The sequence below is a fragment of the Cornus florida genome, unplaced genomic scaffold, assembly GCF_030987335.1.
Source record: "Cornus florida cultivar Cherokee Brave unplaced genomic scaffold, ASM3098733v1 CherokeeBrave_3.0.0_Hap2_Chr11, whole genome shotgun sequence".
NCBI lineage: Eukaryota > Viridiplantae > Streptophyta > Magnoliopsida > Cornales > Cornaceae > Cornus > Cornus florida.
Genome location: NW_026775581.1, coordinates 114,685,623 through 114,707,292, shown reverse-complemented (window position 1 = coordinate 114,707,292; position 21,670 = coordinate 114,685,623). Strand labels below are relative to the sequence as shown.

The 21,670-nt window shown below is 35.2% G+C and overlaps 3 protein-coding genes across 4 annotated transcripts; 2 read left to right on the top strand and 1 right to left on the bottom strand.

The window, feature by feature from the left end:
• The first annotated feature begins 3,725 nt into the window (after positions 1-3,725).
• LOC132283839 (protein TIFY 6B) lies at positions 3,726-7,855 on the top strand. The gene is made up of 7 exons (XM_059785866.1): positions 3,726-4,056; positions 5,289-5,488; positions 5,806-6,062; positions 6,203-6,293; positions 6,453-6,771; positions 6,906-6,963; positions 7,480-7,855. Exons 1-7 carry the CDS (start codon positions 3,969-3,971, stop codon positions 7,598-7,600), a joined length of 1,134 nt encoding a protein of 377 aa, XP_059641849.1. The 5' UTR covers positions 3,726-3,968; the 3' UTR covers positions 7,601-7,855.
• Positions 7,856-9,801: 1,946 nt separating this feature from the next.
• Positions 9,802-16,287, top strand: LOC132283593 (TPR repeat-containing thioredoxin TDX). Of its 2 annotated transcripts, none has more exons than XM_059785576.1 (11): positions 9,802-9,992; positions 10,143-10,176; positions 10,825-10,983; positions 11,073-11,160; positions 11,262-11,342; positions 11,446-11,510; positions 11,645-11,785; positions 11,893-12,048; positions 12,129-12,182; positions 12,841-12,871; positions 15,638-16,287. In XM_059785576.1, the coding sequence occupies exons 1-11, from the start codon at positions 9,883-9,885 to the stop codon at positions 15,970-15,972; spliced, it is 1,254 nt and encodes a 417-aa protein (XP_059641559.1). In that variant the 5' UTR covers positions 9,802-9,882; the 3' UTR covers positions 15,973-16,287. The 2 variants fall into 2 exon arrangements, with proteins under 2 accessions (XP_059641559.1, XP_059641560.1); XM_059785577.1 differs by having other exon boundaries at positions 9,803-9,992; positions 11,932-12,048.
• Positions 16,288-16,758: 471 nt separating this feature from the next.
• On the bottom strand, positions 16,759-19,712 carry LOC132283596 (ABC transporter G family member STR-like). The gene is made up of 4 exons (XM_059785580.1): positions 19,353-19,712; positions 19,068-19,247; positions 18,700-18,968; positions 16,759-18,390 (listed from the first exon to the last, which is right to left on the bottom strand). Exons 1-4 carry the CDS (start codon positions 19,710-19,712, stop codon positions 16,767-16,769), a joined length of 2,433 nt encoding a protein of 810 aa, XP_059641563.1. The 3' UTR covers positions 16,759-16,766.
• Positions 19,713-21,670: the final 1,958 nt, after the last annotated feature.

Below are 21,670 nucleotides of genomic sequence, written 5' to 3'. Positions count from 1 at the left end.
CTTCAAAAGCACAAGAGTTGCGCATTCCTCAATTATTTTTGTAGGTATATTAAATAAAAATAAACGCCTATATATTATTTCATATACTTCAAAAATAGAAATAAAAATAAAAATCCTAATATTTTAAAATCAATATCAGTTAATTTTAAAATACGCAATTAAGTACTTGGATGACATTTGTATATTCAATATTAGAAGGGTTAAATGCAGAAAATTATCATACACTCTGAATTTTGTGTACAAGGATCCATTGATTTTCAAAGTGAACGTTGTTAGTCTTTGATTTTTTTTAAAAAAATCAAAACACCACCTGTCTTTCAAAAAAAATGCCAAAGACCTGTTTACGTAAGGTATTTTGAGTGAAGACTTTTCCAACTTCTATTCTTTTTTCTATTTTATTATTATTAATTTTTTTTTCCCCATAAGAACTGCTATTCTATTGAAAGAACAAATAAATATTTAACTTTTGTTTGGTGCCACCCACATGTCTATTTGTTTATTTGTAAAATTATGAAGCTAGTACAACTATCTGATTGGTATTCATGTGCATGGCGAGCCCATATAATCTAGTAGTGCACTAATTGTAAACTTTTTGGACCACCAAAGATAGGGATTGCATGATAGATACATTAGTATTTAGTGTGTGTGTATATATATATATATATATAGACAGATAGAAAACGACATCCAATTGACTAATATATGATTCTCCCATTAAAGTATATAAAAACGATTATATGATATAAATATATAATGGCATGCAATGTGTTTGATTGGTTAGTATATGTAATTTTTATTCAAACCTTCAAGTGCAAGATGGTGGTTGTGCTGGTATATATTTTATTAATAAGAATGGGTTGGGTTAGCTTAGGGTTGGCGCGTTAGTACTTTAGTGTCTATAGTAACACGTGGCAACCCAAATCTGATCACTTACCCAAAAAAAAAAAAAAAAATTCATTCAATTTGTAAAACTGATAAATTGTTAATAGAATTCATCACAGAACCTGTTTAACTTGATATTTACTCATAATAAATTATACAAAATATTTTATGTGTCAAGTCTAAATTTTTCCTTGTACAACATATGTGCCGTGTAATAATAAATGATCACGATCATGACATTCTTGTTGTACAACAGAAAATATTAATTCTAAATATATGTTAAATTATCATATTTTTATCTTAAATAATTTATATACAAAGAATTGAATGATTATTTCTTAATTAAAGACCATCTTTCAACTTTTAAATTATCGAAATAATAACTTATGTACGTGTCAAAAACTTCAATGCTTTTCCATGGAGATGGAAATTGGACCACTCCATTTTATCAATTTGCAAGTTCTTCTTCAGTTTAAAAAAACAAAAAAGGTTATTTATTTATTTTTATGAAATCTAATTGCAAATAAAATAGTAATAAAAATAACGTGTGAAATTGCAAATGAGACAAGATGAGCCCCGCTTCGCTGTCCAAACGTTGCTCATAGGCAAGGACCAATGACCATGTCGTTTTCTTTCACTTTGGACCATCACATGGCTTATCCTCAACGCACATGCCCTCTCTCTTCTCGTGCCTCCCAATTTTTTATTTTTATTATTTTTGGCTTCTCAAAATGTAGAAAGTACCAAATAATTTTCTACTCTTAAACTAGTCTTAATTTATTTTTCTCCTTACCATCATCCATTATTTTAATTTCATTGTTTATCAATCCCTCCCTTTTTCTAATTTGTTTTATAATATTCAACCAATAATAAGTAATTCTCTTTTTATATTCTTATATATATTTGTTTTTAATATATTAATATGTACGTTTGATGTCTTCATTGGTATTAAAAAATTCACCTTACCAACAACAATGTGTTCTTTATTCATCACGTACCATTTGGTTCGTGTACCTGCAGAAGGATCATACGACTCACACTAGATTCTTTTTATCAAATCTACCTCCGTCATCCATGACTATATATATATATATATATATATAATACGTTTGTTGTATATATATATAATACGTTTGTTGTATTAGTCGTTATCAGAAATAAATTCATATTATTGGTTGAATATAAAGCCAAGAAGAAGGATAGGATAGCCTACTGTACTCTGTAGTGTTTACCACTAATATTTATGTATAAATGTGGACCCAATTTATAATTTATAGTAGTAATAGTTGTCTTCGTTACTTTTTTTGGAATGTGATTCAACCTTTTACTAATACTATTTTGGGCATATAGGGTGTTTCACTAGCTTGTGCAGGTGAGCTCAACATGCATGGAAATTTTAGTTTTTTTTTTTTTTTTTTCAAATGCATGCCAATCTTTAACAGTACTAAATAGAAAATAATATGTAAATTAAATAAAGACCGGAAATGAAAATGTTGAACATTCATTCAACAAAAGAAAATGATAGTCACACAAAAATATTTCGAATGAGATTCGCTTTGAATCCCACCATGGGTATCATGTGGATGCAAAATCTTCGGTTGAAGTCTTCATTCCTTGTAGCGTGGTCCTTTAATGGGTCAATTTCAATGTTTACTTTTTTTTAACAAAATATTAAAATTTATTTAGATTTATTGGCTATCTCATCCGTTCACCCTTCACGTGCCCAAAAATAGTCGCTACAAAATTACCCCCATCGTTTATCCTACTACACCAACGTAATTATATATATATAAAGAATTAGGGTGTCTGGATGTGTGTGTGCACGTATATATAAAGAATTAGAAGGTGTATGTATATATTCACACGAAGAATTAATGTATGTGAAGAATTAAACAATCTATTTTATAGGTTTTATTTAGGAAAAATTACATATAAATGGAGTCAAAGTTCCATATTTACTTAGAGGCTGAGTCAAAGTTTCATATTTCTCTAAAATGGATTGCTGAGGTGGCACATGATTTTTTACTGTTTAGAAATTGTGATGCCTAAAATACCCTTCCGCGAAGGTATTACTTTTTCTTCGAAGGTACTACTTTTTTGAACTGAAGGTACTACTTTTTGGCGTCCAGGTACCATGTTTTTTAAACACCCGCGAATGTACTACTTTTTCTCCGAAGGTACTACTTTTTTGAACTGAAGGTACTACTTTTTTGTTAGGTAAGGGCATTATAGGCATCACAATTTTCTAAACAGTAAAAAATCATGTGCCACCTCAGCAATCCATTTTAGAGAAATATGAAACTTTGACTCAGTCTCTAAGTAAATATGGAACTTTGACTCCATTTATATGTAATTTTCCCTTTTATTCCCTTTTATTTATTTATTTTTTAAGATTATATTTATTTATTTTATAGATTTTAATGAATTTCTTGTAAAATTATAAATATATATACACACATAATGGATTTTGTACATCAAATAACCCTTTAGTAAGTTAATACAAAGTTAAATAAGTAACAATATCTTTTTACATATAAAATGTAGTCCGACACATATGAAAAGTATGAAAAATAATTTTACTAAACATTTTTAATGTGAGTGATAGTTATTTTCAAAAAATATTTTAATGTGATATTTGGTAAAATTTGAGGAGTGTCAGTGTAATTAATCCAAAATAATTTTATAAAAAATATCAAAATTTACAAATAAAAGTAAAAATAAAAAAAAAAGCAATATCAATATTAACAGTGACTCCAGCGCACGTGGATGGTGACCGGGAATAGCCGGTAAGAAAGTGTGACAAAATTATAATCGGACGGTCATATTTGATGGAAGCATTATTAGCTCTCGGCAGTCGGTCCTCGGACCTATAACCACTGCGCGCGCTCTCTCTGTGTCTGCAAGTTGTTAGTGGCGTCTGTCATTTCTCTGTAGCAAACGTTCTCAGTTGGTTGATTTTCTTTTTGTTATATTAAATTTAATTTCTAAGGTTGAAGAAGTTGAAAATTCGTTGTAGGACCTCAAGAACTTTGTGGTTCGACTTGATATTGAGTTTGTGTGAATCTTTTGGAATTTGGGAGTTTGAGATGGAGAGAGACTTCTTAGGTTTGAGTTCAAGAAATGTGTTGCCCGCTGTTAAAGAAGAGATCACTGATGTATGCAAGTATCATTCAGGTAATACTATGTAATTTTAATGCATATATATATATATATATATATATATATATATATATATATATATATATATACACTTTCTTCTACAATTGATGCTCTGCTTGGTTGCTGAGAAAAGGAAAGAATTTTGAATTTTGGGTCCTGTGATTAAATCTTTGAGGGTATCTTGATTTTGAAAATTATAATAATTTCCCCCAAAAATAAAACGTAGAAGGTGTCATTTTTCTATATTTATTTGTTAATCTCGATCATCGAAGCAATTAAAAAGAAGATGCTGGGTACGACTTCGTGTTGTTTCCCGAAATACTAAAAATAGTTTTGAATCATTTTACTCATAAATTGAAACCCGAAATTCCGGATTTCTATTTTTCTCAGCTGCCAAACAGTGGGAAAGCATATTTTTCTTTTCTATAATATTAGTATAATTTATGCTATTTTTGTTATCGAATTGCTAAAGTGCTCACGGGTGTTCACGTTTGCTTAGAAACAGTCAAAATGGATAGATTATCAATTCGAGTTGGGGCTGCGTTCTTTTCACGTCTACTTTTCAAACCGGCTTACATTAGAATTACCTTTTAGTTTTATATATCTCCTTTGGTGGTGTGGTGTTGTGTTGTGTTGTGTTGGTTGGGTCGTGCTTTGCTAAAATGCGCCTTGTGCCTGTGCAGATGTCACCAAAATATGTATTATAAGTCTATAATGCAGTGTATATTATATAATATGATTATACATTAAGAATCCCGAGTGCGGTTTGATTTAAATATGTAATATTAAATTGTTTCTGACTAGATGGTTCTACATATGCTTCGCTTATTAAATTATATGTTTCCATTAAAAAAAATGCAATATTGATATATGATAATGTGCATGAGATTCTCGATAACCAATTTTTTAAGTTGATAAGCATGTTCATCTCCTTTTAACAGCTACACATATGGAGCACCATGAGTATTATATTGAACTATGATTAATAAATTACCCGTGATGAATATAGAGATGATATATATAATTGGTTTATGGTTTGGAGGGGCCGTGTAATCTTATGCTGTTGATGAACCTACATTTCACCAAATTACTGTTTAGTTATCTGTTTTGAAATATGTAAGTGATTCATGATCTATGTGATGTAAATCGAAAAATGGTTGTTTCTTATGATGTTCTATCTTAGCTATAAACGGAGATTCTAGTAGTGATGCAACTGAGTTGATATTCTCGTGGTTTTGATTTTGCAGTACCGGTTAGAGCGTCAGCTATGCAGTGGTCATTCTCAAACAAGGTTTCTGCCCTGCCCCAGTTCCTGTCTTTTAAGGCTGCTCAAGAAGATAGGTCCCGGAAGACAGGTTATGATTCACTGACATCAACTGGATTCATGACCATATCAAGTGCGGAAGCTTTTGAGTCGAATCACAAACCATACTCTCCGATCGTGCAGGTTTGTTGTTTGCATCATCTCTTTTAGCTTAGCAAAGTTGTGTAAAATTCTATGATCTAATCCAAATTCAAAGCAGTAATTATTAAACTTGAGATAAACTTTTTTATATACCCTTGCACATTCATTTTCCATCAGTACAATCGATTAAGGAGGACTACATTTGGGTAATGAACCTTACATTCATTTTCCATGGAATTACTGAAGCTTAACCTGAATTGCTGTTTTGAGTCTTGTTCTACATGCTTTTGTATGTCTTGCTTAGGTAATATGATGATCATCCTCTATTTTTCATTGTTTTTGTCTTCTTCAATATACAGAAAAACTTGACTCTTGATAAGCAAGCAGGAAGTGGAACCCATTATTCTGTGACAACCTATCCTCCACAACACTTTGATGCACATTCAGTTCATCGTCCTCATGAAGTCAAGCTATTGCCGATTTCCAACCATACAAATCAAATGATTTCTGTGTCCATGAACACTCCTGTTCATCAATCTTTCCTTGCTTCTGCGGGACAAAACCCTGTCCCGATTGTTCCCAATCACAGTTCCATCGTTGGTACCACTGATTTAAGGTATCTTAAGGACATTTTTATTATTTTTAAAATCTGTGGTTCTATCAAAATATATGCTGAAAATGTTGAATTCAATATTTTTCAACATTTTTGTCTGAAAAATAACTTGAAGGCTAAGTTGAAATGTAATTGTTCTGCAGGAATGCTTCCAAGACCTCTGGGGCTCCTGCTCAATTAACCATCTTTTATGCTGGTTCAGTGTGTGTTTATGACGATGTTTCTCCTGAGAAGGTATTTTCCTTCTCTTTACTATTACTCTTATATGCAAGCCCTTTAGATTTCTTTGTTGCTATTTACTGTATGTGTTTACACACTTTTTTGTTCTTTTCTCTCTCTCTCTCTCTCTTTGTTTTTGATTTTTGGATTTATTTTTTTCACTTCTTAATCCAGGCTCAAGCTATCATGTTGTTGGCTGGAAATGGGCCTTCTGTGACACCTGCTACAACAATAACTACAGCTCAAGTGCAGGCAGCGATGCCTAGGCCTTCTGTAAGTGATGGTTTTGTTGGGAATCAGTCCCGTAACACGCCACCTTGCCTGGGTCTTCTGAGCCCTATTTCTGTAACCTCCCATGCTGGTCCTCAGTCTGCAGCAGGATCCAACAATACCAATGACATAACAGCAGTGAAATCAATAGCTCCTAACAAACCGGAGCCTACTAAAGTTGTCTGTTCAGTAGGATCTGTTCATGCTACCATGATTCCACCAGGTATATCAATCATTGTATTTTTTAAAGTCCATTCCTTTCACATTGGTGAGACTTTAAGCCATTTTCTCATCGTAATGTACTTTTCGTATTGTGAAATCACCATAATGAAATTAACATTTTTCTTTTTTTTGCAGCTGTACCTCAGGCTCGTAAAGCATCCTTGGCTCGATTTTTGGAGAGGCGCAAAGAGAGGTAATGAACAGTTGCTTTAATTATAAATGTGTATACGATCCTATAAAAAAAAACTAATTCTCAGTTGATTTTTGCCTACCTGGTCAACTGCAACCTTTTTCTGCCTCTGATTTGCCAGCCTAAAACCTTGCCATTTTGATTGTTGAGTTAATACTATTAGAACATTTTTAGACCTTTCTTGGAAATGAAATCATTCCACCATTTTCCAATGGTATTTGAAGTGAACTCATGGTGGTGTTTGTTGCATTTGGCATGATATCCATTGCTGCAAGGTAGTTATTGAGATTTGCGGAAGTAAATGTTGAGATTGCTATCCATACCCCTTATTGTTCTCTAAGTTGACCGACCCCGTGAAGATATGTTATTATGTCGACTAAGAAAACATGTATTAGACACAATTTGGTGTGTTGCTAGTTGCTAGTTGCTAGTTTCTACTTACCAACCCACTTATTTGTTCTTCTACTGTGTCTAGAATTTAACTTCTTTGCTAAAACTATGTTTTGTCTGTGTGCTCAGGGTAATTAGTGCATCTCCGTATGTCTGCAAGCAATCTCCAGATTGCAGCACACCTCGATCCGAAGGCAGGAGTTACTCTATGAACTCCGCAGGTTCTTGTCCTTTCCCATCCATCAATTAGCAATTAAGGGCAGTGTGACCAAGAATAGCAAGAGGAACCATGAGACCATCTTCAGTTATTTGTTTACATTTTTTCATTTTATTCTTTTCCAGTTCAAATTTTCCATTAAAAGTCTCTTAGATATGGTTTTAGCTCTTTTTGTTTTTGCTTGTGATCGGAGTCTTTTCATCCGATAACACTAGAAACACTTGTTATTTTCCATTGTGTTGTAAAAATCTTATTTCCACACAATCAATATATTATTTGTTTTCCTCATGCGGTCTTCTGTCCTGTTGTTCCATGGCATTCAATTGTTTAAATCCTGCCCCTATAATGCGAAGGGCTTGGATTAGTCATTTTTCGGGCAGACTGTTGTAAACCCAAAATGCTACGAATCAAAAAGTTGTCTGCTTGATTTGGTTATTTTGCGTTTCGAAATCAATTTATGTGATCCAAATAAATCCACACAAAGTGCAGTGCTCTGCAAATCAATCTCTAAAATGCTGTTGGCTACCCCAGTTTCTTGCCTCTTCGATATGTTTCTCTTCCAAAAGAATGCAGGAACAGTGTGCTTGATCAGTATGATTATTATTGCTCAACTGAGGTATGACACTTTTACTCTGTTGTGTAACTACTTAAGTTGACAAACACCATTAAGGTGTGTGATGATTAAACGTAGGAAAACTCTAAACCTGACGAAAGTTGAGGATATTGTTGTGGTGGGCCGCACACTAATCTCTTTGAGTCGATTGTCGACTCTCGACAAGTGTGGCACGGTTCTTAAACTTAAAGTTTATGAAATATATGGTTTTTAAGACATGTTCGGATGTCAAAGCTTATCCCCACCCTAATAATTATAACTGGCTAACAATTAAGTTTATGAATTAGTTGGTTGGAACAGCGTTTTCTGTAACACCTACTTGAGTAGGTATTGCCATGTTAAATACAAGAACTCTGTTTCTGAGTTAAAATATGGTGTTTGTGTGGATCATTATATACTTTTCCAATTCCAGTTAATGAAGAAAGAGATCTATATATCACGTTCATGTATAGCTGGAGTGCGAGGTGGTCCTCCTCCTGAACACATCTTAATATTTCTGAACAACATAAGTTGTTTTATACATGTGTGGTGCTGTTTTATATATGCGGTTGATGTACCGTCCAGTCAAGAACAATGCAAACTTTTTAACTTCTGTTTGGTTCAAGATGAGAGGAATGGGTGCTACCTTACCTTTTTATTTTTTATTTTTTTGTGGAACCCCTATTTTGCTATTCAACTCTGCTTTCATTCTAAAATATCGAACCAATCAACCTATGGGGTTTCAAAAAAATTTGCTTGAAAAAAAAAGAAAGGGAAAAAAGTGTTTTGCAGTAAAAATTTCATTTTTTTCTTTTAAATTTTTATCAAATTATAATTGACAAAGACCTGGATCCTTTGGAATTTTAAAAACTGCACCATTTTGAATTAAGTAACGTTGTTATCTCTCCCTTATATTTTTTATACATAGAAAAGATAGAGAGCCCAGTCAAGTTAAAAGAAAAACACAGATGGGCTTATTTAAGATAGGAATAAAGAGGAGAGAGAGAGATGATATATTTTTTTTGAATAAGATGAGGGAGAGAGACGGTAATTGACCTAACTTAATAATAGCAGTAGATAGATTTTAAAGGTCAATTGTCAATCTTTAACGATTCAACTTAGAATAATTTACAAAATATTTAACTTACATTATTCAAATAAGTTTAGAATTTTCAAGTCAAAATTAGAATTTTTAGTCAAAAACAACTTCTTCTTTTTTTACCGCAAAGCAAAGGCCTTTTGTATTAGGATTTCTAAGTGATAAAAAAAAAAAAATTAATTAGGATTTCTAAGTCAATATTAGACTTTTTGGTTAATAATAATATTTTTTCTATAAAATAAAGGTCCTTAGTACAAAGTTGTAGGACCTTTAGGTTATCAGAAAATTTATTAGTGAGGTCAGCCCTTTTAAAATATAGAAAATATTATAATACTCATATTGCAAATGTAGTAATAAAAAATAGGATAGTCTTTTATTTTGATTATCAAAATAAAAAAAATAAAAAAACTCCATGCTGAAAAATGTTATAAGTGGTACAAGTCTAAAGTTTTGACTCCTGCGTGGCAAAATGTCAAAATTACACACAAGTGTTGTTGATAAGCACCGCGCTTAAATCAGACGCAATAAACCTGAAATATATGACAACAGTAACCCCATCTCTAATATATTGGAATATTTTCTAGAAGTTGACATCGTTCTAGAGAGAGAGAGAGAGAGAGAGACATGGACGCAGAAAAGATTGCAGAGCTAAAGCTCTTCGTGGAGAAGTGCAAATCAAACCCTTCCATTCTACACAACAAGTCTCTAGGGTTTTTCAAAAGCTATCTCGAAAGGTAATTCTGTCTCGTTTATTGATTGTTCTTCTTTTTAGCTATTTTTTGCAGAGTGTATCTCACTGCTTTCATAAAGTACTTTCAACATTTCTTTTGCTGTTGTTGTTGTTATTTTTGTATTTGGAACAATTTGGGGGGTTTCGTTTCCAGCTTGGGCGCTCGAATTCCACCAGCACCAGAATCAGTAAGCCCCAACTCCATTGAGTAATTTCATAGTTTCTTGGATTTCACTCTTTCTTTTTTGAATTTCAATGCTTCGTAGTGTTGTTAGGTGCCGATCTAATCACTTAAGAGATCAATTTTTGTGGTTTTCAAGTTCTGTTTCTTCTTTGAGTTCTTAGAAATTCCACGTAAGGGTGTTATTATTATTATTTATTTATTTTTGTTGATGTTCTATAGAAAATGATGTGACTCAAGTCTTTTTTCTGTAATATCTGAAACTGTAGTATTACAAAAGTTGGAGTAACTGCAAAACCAGAGTTATAACCATGTATGATCCAAATGAAAATAATGTGGAAACAGATTTCAAAATCTTCAATAATATAAACATTTCAATCTTATTTTATTTTGTGCCTGCTTTTGTTTTCCCAAACTTTATTTTAGTTTTTGTGCCCCAAATTGATGGGTTGCGTAGAGTTGAGGGTGTTAGACCTGTTGGGATGTTTAATAAGCAAGGAGTAAGTGTTAAGCGCAAACATCCCGTACTTTGCTAGAAAATGGACAGCCCAACCTTTGTGAAATTCTTCTAGGAACTCAGGCTGAACCGCTTTAAGGTTTTAATTTATTTGATTCTCTTGTAATTTATGTTCTAATATAAGAAATTGATATGCAGGATAAAGATGGTAAGGACACTAAAGGTTCTAAGGAACGTCCTGGTGCCAAGAAAACCAATCTGCCTGGCGAGGATAAATTGGATGAGGATATTGTTGAATCTGATGTTGAGTTGGATAACACTGATGTTATTAAGCCTGATAATGATCCTCCACAGAAGGTGGGTGGTAGAAAAATTGATGAGAATGAAGCTAAGGTTGCTATGTGGTTTGATAATTGACCATGCATTCCTTTGTTGTTTTGTTGCAGATGGGAGATCCTTCAATTGAAGTTACTGAAGAAAATTGGGATGCTGCACAAATATTAAAATCAAAAGCTCTAGATGCAATTTGTGAAGGCATGTCATCAGTTTATTGTGGTTGATATTTTTTTGATTGGATCTTTTTGGCTATTGTTTCTTGGGAATATGTATTTCACCAAATTGTGTATGCTTTCTAGGTGAGTTGGATGGAGCTGTAGATCATCTAACAGAAGCCATTTTATTGAATCCAAGTTCAGCTATATTATATGCAACTAGAGGTAATCCTTATACATGTAAATTCACCTTTAGTTCATCGTTCCTATTTGAACATATTAGCTTTATTCTGATGCTGCAATGGAGAGCTGACATGCTTCATTCCAGCTAGTGTATTTGTTAAACTGGGAAAACCAAATGCTGCAATCCGTGACTCTGATGCTGCTTTACAGGTTTGTTGATTGTCCATTTTAGTTATGGTTTAACAAATTCATCAAGCAGTTCCACTTCCTCAGTCATTGATGCTACTCATTGCATTTTTTATCTTGTCCGACTTGATGTAATGGTCTAAATAATTTTGTTTCAGATTAACCCTGACTCAGCAAAAGGGTACAAAATACGAGGAATGGCAAGGGCCATGTTGGGCCACTGGGAAAAAGCAGCAAGTGATCTTCGTGTGGCAGCAAAGTTAGATTATGATGTGGAGATCGGTTTGGTCCTTAAAAAGGTCAATTTCGCGCCCCCCCCCCCCCCTTCCTCTATTTTTCATGTTTTATATTTTCACTATCTCTTACTCTCTTTTTTTCTTCCTCTTCTTTTCTTTTTTTTTTTAAGCTTAGGATGTCATGGATATTGTTGGCTATAAATCTGCAGGTAGAGCCTAATGTACACAAAATTGAAGAGCATCATAGAAAATATGAACGCCTGCGAAAAGAGAAGGAGCTAAGAAAAATTGAACGTGAGAGGCAACAGCGGCGAGCTGAAGCCCAAGTTTGTAACTAATTCATTATGCAAATGTTTTGCATCATGGAATTCCTATTACTTATTTTGATACTTAAATTGTGCTGCAGTCAACATTTGAAAGAGATAGGAAGGTGGAACATTCTTCTGAAACTAAACCTTCGGTGAGTTTCTGACTTTGTTATATTCTTTAGTAACACTAGATGTGATTTTAGAAAAATAACGTACTGAAATTGTATTTAACGGGGTTCTGATCAATTGCCAATTTACATAGTACCAATTATTAAGGTCTACTTTGGTTGAATGATATCTATAGTATCAAGTAAAGGAGGCCTGGTTTTAGGTTCTATTTGGAATCTATCCTATAAAAATACAGGATTCCTATTTCTGATTCACATTTTCAAATAGGAGATAGAAAATAGAAAATTCAATTCAAATAATTCAGTTGGATAAATGATAAATGTTTCCATGACTGCGGAATAGCTCCCTTCCATCTCTCTTTAAATTTCAAACATGATTTGTAATTATTCTAGAACACATGTTAGATCATCTCTCTCTCTCTCTCTCTCTCTCTCTCGTTCTCTATTTATCTGTCTACCTATGTATCTATCATTCAAGTTTTTGTCAGTGGCAATCAAACACGTTTGTAATGCATTTACACCCTTGATTAACCAGGCCAAATCTATAGGCTTCAAATTCAAATAATTGGAACCAGATGTATCTAGTAATGGTTATTATCTCCTTCCTCTTCCCCTATCATTGCTGAGTTATGTTATTAAATCAGATTGTTGATAATCTTATAAATCTTTCAAATTGATGCAGGATCCAGAAGCAGCATCTGCTTTGAAGGATGGTATGGCTTTTAACTTTATTCTTAATTAAATTCATGATTGATGCTTACCTTGTGCTTTATTGAACTTCCCCATTGAAATTTCCTTTCTATATCACTAATACTTTATGCAATACAAGTGGACTGTGGACCTCAGTCGTCAATTTAGTTTCTTATATTGTGTGTTTCTTCATATATCTGAAAACTAGGCGGGATAAGATCATGCATATTTGCATGCATTTTGTGTCCCCCCAGTAATAGGTGTGTCAAGCATACGTTATGACTTCACACACACAAGCGTAGTTAGAATGGATTACACTGATTTACCAAAAAAAAAGGAAAAAGAAAGAAGAATGTGTTAATACTGATAGGTGTGTGTTCATATATATCTTAGTTTTTTAGGGTTTATATTGGTATATTATATATGTATGAATGTATCTTTATATTTGCAACATACCCAAAAAAAAGAACCAAATACCAGATTCAATAGATCTGATGATTTTCTTTCAACATAGAGATGTAAACAGAAACCAACAAAATTCTGAATACCTAATGGATTTTAGATCTTCTGGTGAAGGACTGGTGTTGTAATGGCAAGACAAAATTACAAAGCAGCCTAACTCTGGATGGTGATCTTGACAAAGAGAGATAGGTAGATGTGGGCTGAAGAAGGGAAATTACAATGAAGGCGGTGTTTGTTTTGACATTAGTGTTAGGTTTACACATGTATTGATTATATATTCAATGCATGACATTGCACATCTTGTGCTGATTGATCATGTGGTTTTAGAGTGTCTTTCCTATTCCTGTTCCACGTTCCGCATGAATGCTGCAGCTTTTTTAATATGAACGTATGGGAATATTTGAGGGTGATTTATTTGATTTCTGCCTTTCCCTATCCTGGAGGTAAGACAAATGAGATTTTTTTTCCTTGTGATTGGTTAGAGATGTGATCGATAATCAAGTATATTAAGTGTATTGCAAGGAATCAAACTACTTATTCTTAGGTATGAATAGTTTTTAGTGGCTAGGATGGGCAAGCCTTCGGCAAATTATTGTTGCTTTACTCACATTAATGTTATAACCGGAGGGTAAAAGTCAGACAAAGGGGATAATCTGCATCCCCATTCAAGCGTGGTAGTTGTCTTCTTTTAGGTCATGTCTAGTGAGATTCATACATTCCCATCTGCATGATGTATGAGGTGTGGACTTGTCATCCACCGTGTTGTCTCAATGGAAAACTTTTTAGGACATCATATGAGTTTTCTTATTGTTATTAATTTATTATATCAGTTGCTCCCAAATGCCCTGATCTATATTTAATGCTTAAATAGAAACACGACTAATTTAATCACTTCGTATGAAAAGAGTGAACAACATATGGAAGTTCTTTTTTTCTTTTTGGGTGACGAAGAATCAACTCACTCGCTAGCCACTTTGGAGTCTCGGATAGTTTGCAAAAATGCTATCCTCCACAAACCATGTGCATCATTTAAACCAAGGCCTCATCTTCAGTGAGACACAAACCAGCGATCTAAGGAGAGTACCCCCAAAGGCCTTACTAGACGAGCTGCCCATTCGAGCTTGAACCACATAGAAGTTGCAGCTGGTGGTTTTGCAGTTTGCACAGATCATGTTGCTATGTAGCATACTGCTGTTGGTATCCCATTCAAACCATTTTAGAGATGTGGTGAGTGATTTAGATTTGTAAATACAATTGAATTCATTACTATAAGTTTTAAACTTCCAATCATCCAATTGGGAGAAGAATACATCTTCTGGTGATTTGTGGTTTATTGCTGTAGACCAGATGGCCAACCAGTCAGAGGTGCCGTTGTGGCGTGTTTGCTTGTGGCTACCATGAAACAGACATATTGGGTGCAATCCATTGTATATTGAAAGAAACCATGGGAAATATAATGACTTAATCTGTTGGACCTATTATTAGATAGAAAGGAAGTAGATTTGAGAGAGCTCAATTATTGGGGTAGATAACATTAAAACATGGCATCAAGGATGTTATGGTTCTATTGTTTTGACAAAATAAATAATTAAATAAAATACAGTGCATCCTAAAGTACCATTAACTGCAACTTTCTTTATCTGTGAGACCACAACACAATTAAGAGAGGTTGAGTATTCGACCTTGGGTTACAGTGTGTTATGGATTCTTCTTCTATTAGCTGGCAAAATAATCAAATAAAGTGCAAAATAAGGTCCAAAAAGTGTAAAGAGATGGACTCCCATGTATCAAGCTGTCCATATGTTGCTATGTTACATTGATTTTCTCAACAGTGACAGTTGTATTTCAAATTAATGTTATTTTTTACCATTTAAGAAGTTAACCTTGGTAAAGGACAAAATTAGGGGCTGTTAAATTATATGCTTAGATTTAATTAACAGTCATGGAGGGCCAACCAATACACACACACATGTATATGAACAACCATGGTTGATTGTGGTATACTAAACCAGAGGCTACATCTCAGTGTTTGACGTGTGTCATCCAGAAATGTGCGAAATTATAAAGTTTTTATTTACAAATTTTGGATATCTTTTGTAAGTACTAGAATCATATCTCCAAGCATCTATGGAGTATTGATATCTAATTCAGATATGAAATTGAGATATCAGTCCTTCATAGGACTGGATAACCATGCTTCGCAGGAAGGAAGTGAAGGTCCAAGATGATATGTTTAGATAACCTTGTTCTTGACACGTAGCAGTCGATAAAGGTTTTGTGAGGGCAGTTTAAATATAGATTATCTTATCTTGTTTGGTGATTTACAGGGCATGTTATTGGCATCCACTCTGCTAGTGAATTGGACACCAAGTTAAATGCTGCTTCAAGGACATCTCGACTGGCTATTCTGTACTTCACTGCAACTTGGTGTGGGCCCTGCCGTTTCATGTCTCCTCTTTATACTAGCTTGGCTGGGAAGCAGCCAAACGTTGTATTCTTGAAAGTTGATATTGACGAGGCAAAGGATGTGGCTGCACGCTGGAACATCAGCAGCGTTCCAACTTTCTTCTTTATAAAAAATGGCAAGGAGGTTGACAAAGTAGTAGGCGCTGACAAAAGCTCACTTGAAAGCAAGATTGCCCAATATGCAGGCCATTCATAAGTCATATGTGAATTTATCAGGTTTTTCTTTGTCAGGTTAACTTGGATAAATGGTCTGTCTGTTCCCATAGTATTTTACCTAACTGTTTTTGTGGTGCGACCAGTGTTTGCTTAAATATAGAAGTGTGGCTTGAGAATTGACCTCAAACATTCTTTTTTTACACCGAACCTTAATTGCAGAAAATTACTTTTTGATTTTAGCTAAGGTGTCAGGTTCAAGATTTAAATTGCCATTTGGAGCATCTTATGTAAACAACAGAGCTACATTGCTGAGGTTTTAACAAATGGTAATAACTATGTTGAAATGTTTGCTTGATCTACTAGGTGCATTGCCTGAGCCAAGGTGTGATTTGAGTTGCTCCTTTATTTTGCACTTCTGATGACATCTGTTCACTGCATTGTTTCTATATAAATACCTGATGAAGGGCACGAGAAGTTCACAAAAAAGCAAATTATAGAAAATGCATTTCTTTTGGGGATTGATTGAGGCTTTCGAGGTGGAGGTCCATTTGGGACCTCTCAGAGTTTAGGTTTTGTTGATCGTACTTTTACCGTCTTTAGTTGAATCTGCTGCTAGTTTGGTGCTGGCGCCGCCCACACAGCGCCTCTAAAGTTATATATTTCTTGGGTTGAGTCTTCGCCATCCGAACAGAGCTCCCTTGTTCCATAAGTTCTTTTTCCAAAAGAAAAAAGAAAGAGAGAAATAATAAATTCTGATATAATTTATGAATTGTGTAGTAGTCTCAAAATTAAGGGGACATGGAATACAGAAATTAGATGGAGCAGATACAAACTTCATTTCCTCTCATTCTTGGAATAAAATCTAAGAACCACGTAGAACAAGACACGATAAAGAACTCCCCAAGCCAGTAATATGCCAATGTCTTTCCAGATTGAGTACTGAACATCCATGGAGGTCAGAACATCTTCCCCTATCAGCATGCACTTCGGTATCATCAGATCTGGACGCGATAGGTGCAGCTTGCTCAAGGTCACGTTTCCCATGGGACCGGGCGAAAGATCCGATGCTGTACCAGTATAGCAGGTTTCGCCTTTGAACTCGTTTGTTAGCAATGCCTCAAATGGGTATGTGATTGCAGAGACGTAATGCAGCCACCTCCAGTATGGAGGTATCTGAAGCCGCTTCAAGAAGAACCCACATGTCAGGAAGAAGAGAGCAGTAGTGGCAATCACGATAGCATAACCGGTGATGTAGCTTGGAACAAGTGCGCTAACGAGCATCACGTAAGCGTTAGTAGTCACGAGCGAGGCATAAAGGATCAACCAGAAGTAGATGACACTGGCTCTGAGATGGAGTATGTACTTGGTGATCGCTGCAAATGTGAAACCTTGAACAGCGAAAAATGGGAGGTAGACAATGAGGGAGGAGATGACATAAGAGGAGGCTCGATAAGCGTTGTGGGAGGTCTCTCGGATGAAGATGAATCGCTCTTGGATGAAAGTGGGGACGGCATCATTGGAGGAAAAGAAGACGAGGCAAACTGCGAATATGTAGAAATTCAGAAGCCTATTGATGGTTATGAAATCCTGTTTGGATAAATTTTTGAAGAGGGAGGATAGAATGAGGGCCATGACTGCCAAGACAATCTCACGGGAGAGGAAGAGTTCGGGAGTGCGAACTACATTCAGCCCAGTGCGCCACGAGAGGACTGCAACCTCCCGGAGCCAAGGATTTGCAAATTTGGATCCGTGGTCTGGCTCGTCAAGCACTTCCTCCATTTCCAAGTCTTCATAAGGAGTGTATGATTCTTCTAAGGGACTGAAGACTGGAGTCTTCCTGTTCATAGGGGTTTGGTGAGGCGTTGGGTATCGGTTTGAAATATGACTTCGTGCAGCGGACATGGGTGTCTTCGCGGGTGTCTGTCCTGGAGTTCTTGCAGGAGTCCATGATGGTGCTCGACGCGGGGTTCCAGTGACACCATGGTAGAGCCAAACCGAAAAATCTTTGTAGAAATGAGAAGCCAAGCGCGGATAGACTCCACTATGCTGCATATGCATAGGTGTCTGGACAGCTTTACGCTCCAGGGAATTGTCAAAATCATCATCATCATCCCTCTCATCATTGTAATCTGATTGCCCAGAAGGCGTCTTATTTCCAATAGAGAACTGATGACTCCGAAGGCTAATGTGGTTGGGGGTCCTCCCATTGGGAGTCCTCCCATAAGGAGTGCGTGGTGTTTTTGGCGGTTTTGGGATAGGTGTCCTGGCAACTTGATCAGGTTTGATGCCGTCACACTGGTACAGCACGAGGGGGTCAAGTCCTACGGTGGATTCATCGTACTCCTTGATCACATCAAGGAGGTACTCTAGGCTGTTCTCGCCATCTGGAACTGGCCGTCCGAACCCAGAGAGGTGAGCAGGAAGAGCAGCTGGGCTTCCTAAATATACCAGTCTTCCCCTGCAACCACATCCCATTGTTTCATCAGCTGCAAGTCTAATTAAAATCATGCTGTGTCTATACACGAGCTTATTTACCTCAAACTGGACTGGTTGATACAGAGTACTATGATGATAACAATAATACTGTAAGGTCTGGGCTATTGTTGTTCATTGGCTGTTGTGAGGCTCACAACATCCAACAATCTTCATAGCTAATCACAATATCATAAATTTAGATTCTGGTTTATTTTTGGCTGAGTCGCGAGTGTGACTAGCAACCCTCGTAGATATAGCGAATCCTTGAAAACAAAATTGAGGTAATTGGTACCTTGCGAGGATAGTGATGCGATCCAGGAGCATTTGGATTCTGAAGGAAGGCTGGTGGATGGTCATGAGGACGATGCTACCACTTCTAGCGATGTCCTTCACCTTCTCCACGACACTGTAAGCGCTGGTAGAGTCTAGTCCTGAGGTGGGTTCGTCCAGAAACAGCAGCGATGGCTTATGGATTATGTCAACCCCTATGGACACTCTCCTCCGCTCACCTCCTGACACTCCTCTCCTCCCCTCATCACCAATATATGTATGTGTTGCACTCTACAAAGCCACAATTAGTATCATCAAACTTCTAATTCTATATATATCTGTGTGTGTGTGCGTGTGTGTGGGGACAGTCTTGTATATGTGTATATATACCTGTAAGCCCAGCTGTTCAAGGAGCTGAAACACTCTTTTTTTCTTCTCAGACCTGGAAATGGAAGGTGGGAGCCTAACCTCAGCTGCAAACAGGAAGGTCTCAAAGACTGTGAGCATGGGGAAGAGCTGATCATCTTGCATCACATAAGATGAAATCATCTTCATGTAGCTAGTTGTCACCTGCACACACAACAATTATTTTCTTACAAAACATCAAACATTAATTGAATACATATACATGCTACACAATAAATATGTTTGAGCTAGAAAGAAAGTAAATATTACTGGCTTTCCATCAATTCTAACAGATCCTTGAAGACTCCCCTGTGCAATGCGACCAGCCAAGGCGTCAAGAAACGTGGACTTGCCGGCACCACTAGGTCCCAGGATGGCCATGACTTCACCTCTCAAGGCCTGCCCGGATATTGCATTGAGAAGATCAACTTCCTTAGTTATCCAAACACCGTCCTTCTTCTGCTTCTTCATGACACTGTAGCAAAGGTTGTTGAATTCAAGGCCCTGTCCCGGAATCAATTTCCGGGTTTGCTGCCTTGGGATGGCATTTTTGGTGACCTGCACGGATATGTCCATGTCCAGTAAGCTCTCGAGGCTCTTGTTCGTGTCTTTCCGGCCATACCTCGCCATTGTTATTGTATCAAAGACCACTTTTTGACTAGTTTGTTCTCCTTTTGCACCTAATCATCAATGACCAGGTTCAGAGATACCTAAGCAATGGAAGGATATAAAAAGGAGTAGAGGAAAGGGTGTGTAGACAAAAAAGGGTCGGTTAAAATGAAAGAACAATTTTGGAGGGTTGTGAAGGTGAAGGTGGACAAGGTAGAAGAGTATAGAGATATTTGGGCGGCAAGTCTCATAAAATTATTTATTTTTGGTGATTAGTACTTTGGGTTTGTCGTTGGTTTGCTTTGATTATGCCGCAATGTGTCCTGCACCATTTGTTTCATATGTGCTGTGCGCATTACAGACAACTTGGTTAAAATAAAATGATTTTTAAACCCACCCTAACATGCCCTTAATTCATTATAGAGCTGTAAATGTGTGTGGAAAAAGTTGTAGTTGTTGTCACTTGTCTTGCTGATGAACGACTCAAATGAACCTGGCATAAGTTACAGTGCCGGTTCAAAAGTCAAATCATAAAGCACGGTGACACTGGTTTGGGAAAAATAGTACTAAATCGGACAACGCAAGTTTCTCCCTGCATGTAACTCGATGTTGGTTGAACAACTAAATAAAAATAATGTAAATTTTATTTTTGCTATAACATAATTGGAAAAAAAATTATTATTATTATTTTTTACGGGTGTGTCAGTTTCATAAAATATGTAAAGTTGATTTAGGTATTTTCTAGTTAACGTTTCTTTTACGTAGGAGTATAATTTCTAAATATAATATATTATTAAGGGACATAGAATTACTTAAAATAATGCATAGGTACCAACATACGGTATGCAATAGGATTTAGGTATGTGGACTGTATCACTCATCCTAATACACTCTCTAAGATTGCAAATAAATCACTCATCCTCTACAACTGTAAATGAAACAAACTGTTTATTAAGGTTTGGATGTTAAAAGTTCGGTTCAGACTCATTCACTTAATAAATAAGCGAAGCTGGAGTTTGAAAATCAAACTCGTTTAGTAAACAAGTCAAACTTGAATAGTTAAACAACATTGAATTTGAGCTCGGCTTGTTAGGTTTGTGAACAAATTCATTAACTTAAATGTCCAATTGTATTGCACAATTTTACATTTAAAAGGTTTAATCCATATATATATATATATATATATATATATATATATATGAGTTCTGATCTCTTGCTTCCCATGGAGTAAGAAAATTAATCCACACTTTTTATATGAAGTGTTAGATTAAATCTAATGGTCATTTTCCAAACCCACCTATGTTATTTCTTTTTAACACAAAACAACTCTCACTCTATTTTTAGTTTTCATATTTATTTTTATCATTACCACCTATTGTAGAAATAAAAGGTAATTACCAAAATAAAAATAGAAAAATCTTTGCTATTGCATTATCCAATTTTTATATCTTTGAACACAAGTGCCTACAAATTCAACAAGAGAATTTTTGCCAAACGCAACTCCTCAAAATCTAGTTGAGCTAGTTTGAGAACATTGAGACATCTTAAAATTGAAATAGAAAGAAATTTTGTTCAAACTTTAAATGAAAATTTCTCCAATTTCAATTCCAATATATCAATTCAATATTCCAGAAACTATATTTGTTTGTAAATTTACTTATATATTGGACAAATATATTTATTTGAATTTTAGTATGTGCTAATGCAAAAAAGTCCACATACTATTGAACACTGAAATATACAATAAGCATGACAAAAGATGCTCTAATCTTATACTACTGTATTCTGTTTAAGTTTGATTGCAAAATTAAAAGAAACCTGTAATAAATATGTATTATTTTTCTTTTAAAGAAACATCTAAAAAAACAAATTTTAGTAATATATACTGATATTATCTTTCTTTCAATAGGGTAAGAGTGGTTTTGTGTTAAAAGGAAAGGATATTGGTGTGTTTGAAAAATGACCGTTACATGGTCTAT

Coding starts and splice junctions, on each gene's coding strand:
- LOC132283839 (XM_059785866.1), top strand. CDS start 3,969: ATGGAGAGAGACTTCTTAGGTTTGAGTTCAAGAAATGTGTTGCCCGCT. Junction 6,063..6,202: donor GTTGGTACCACTGATTTAAG/GTATCTTAAGGA, acceptor ATTGTTCTGCAG/GAATGCTTCCAAGACCTCTG. Junction 6,294..6,452: donor ACGATGTTTCTCCTGAGAAG/GTATTTTCCTTC, acceptor TTCTTAATCCAG/GCTCAAGCTATCATGTTGTT.
- LOC132283593 (XM_059785576.1), top strand. CDS start 9,883: ATGGACGCAGAAAAGATTGCAGAGCTAAAGCTCTTCGTGGAGAAGTGC. Junction 11,343..11,445: donor TATATTATATGCAACTAGAG/GTAATCCTTATA, acceptor GCTTCATTCCAG/CTAGTGTATTTGTTAAACTG. Junction 12,872..15,637: donor AGCATCTGCTTTGAAGGATG/GTATGGCTTTTA, acceptor GGTGATTTACAG/GGCATGTTATTGGCATCCAC.
- LOC132283596 (XM_059785580.1), bottom strand. CDS start 19,712: ATGGCGAGGTATGGCCGGAAAGACACGAACAAGAGCCTCGAGAGCTTA. Junction 18,969..19,067: donor TTGAACAGCTGGGCTTACAG/GTATATATACAC, acceptor GTGGCTTTGTAG/AGTGCAACACATACATATAT. Junction 18,391..18,699: donor CGCATCACTATCCTCGCAAG/GTACCAATTACC, acceptor ATGTGGTTGCAG/GGGAAGACTGGTATATTTAG.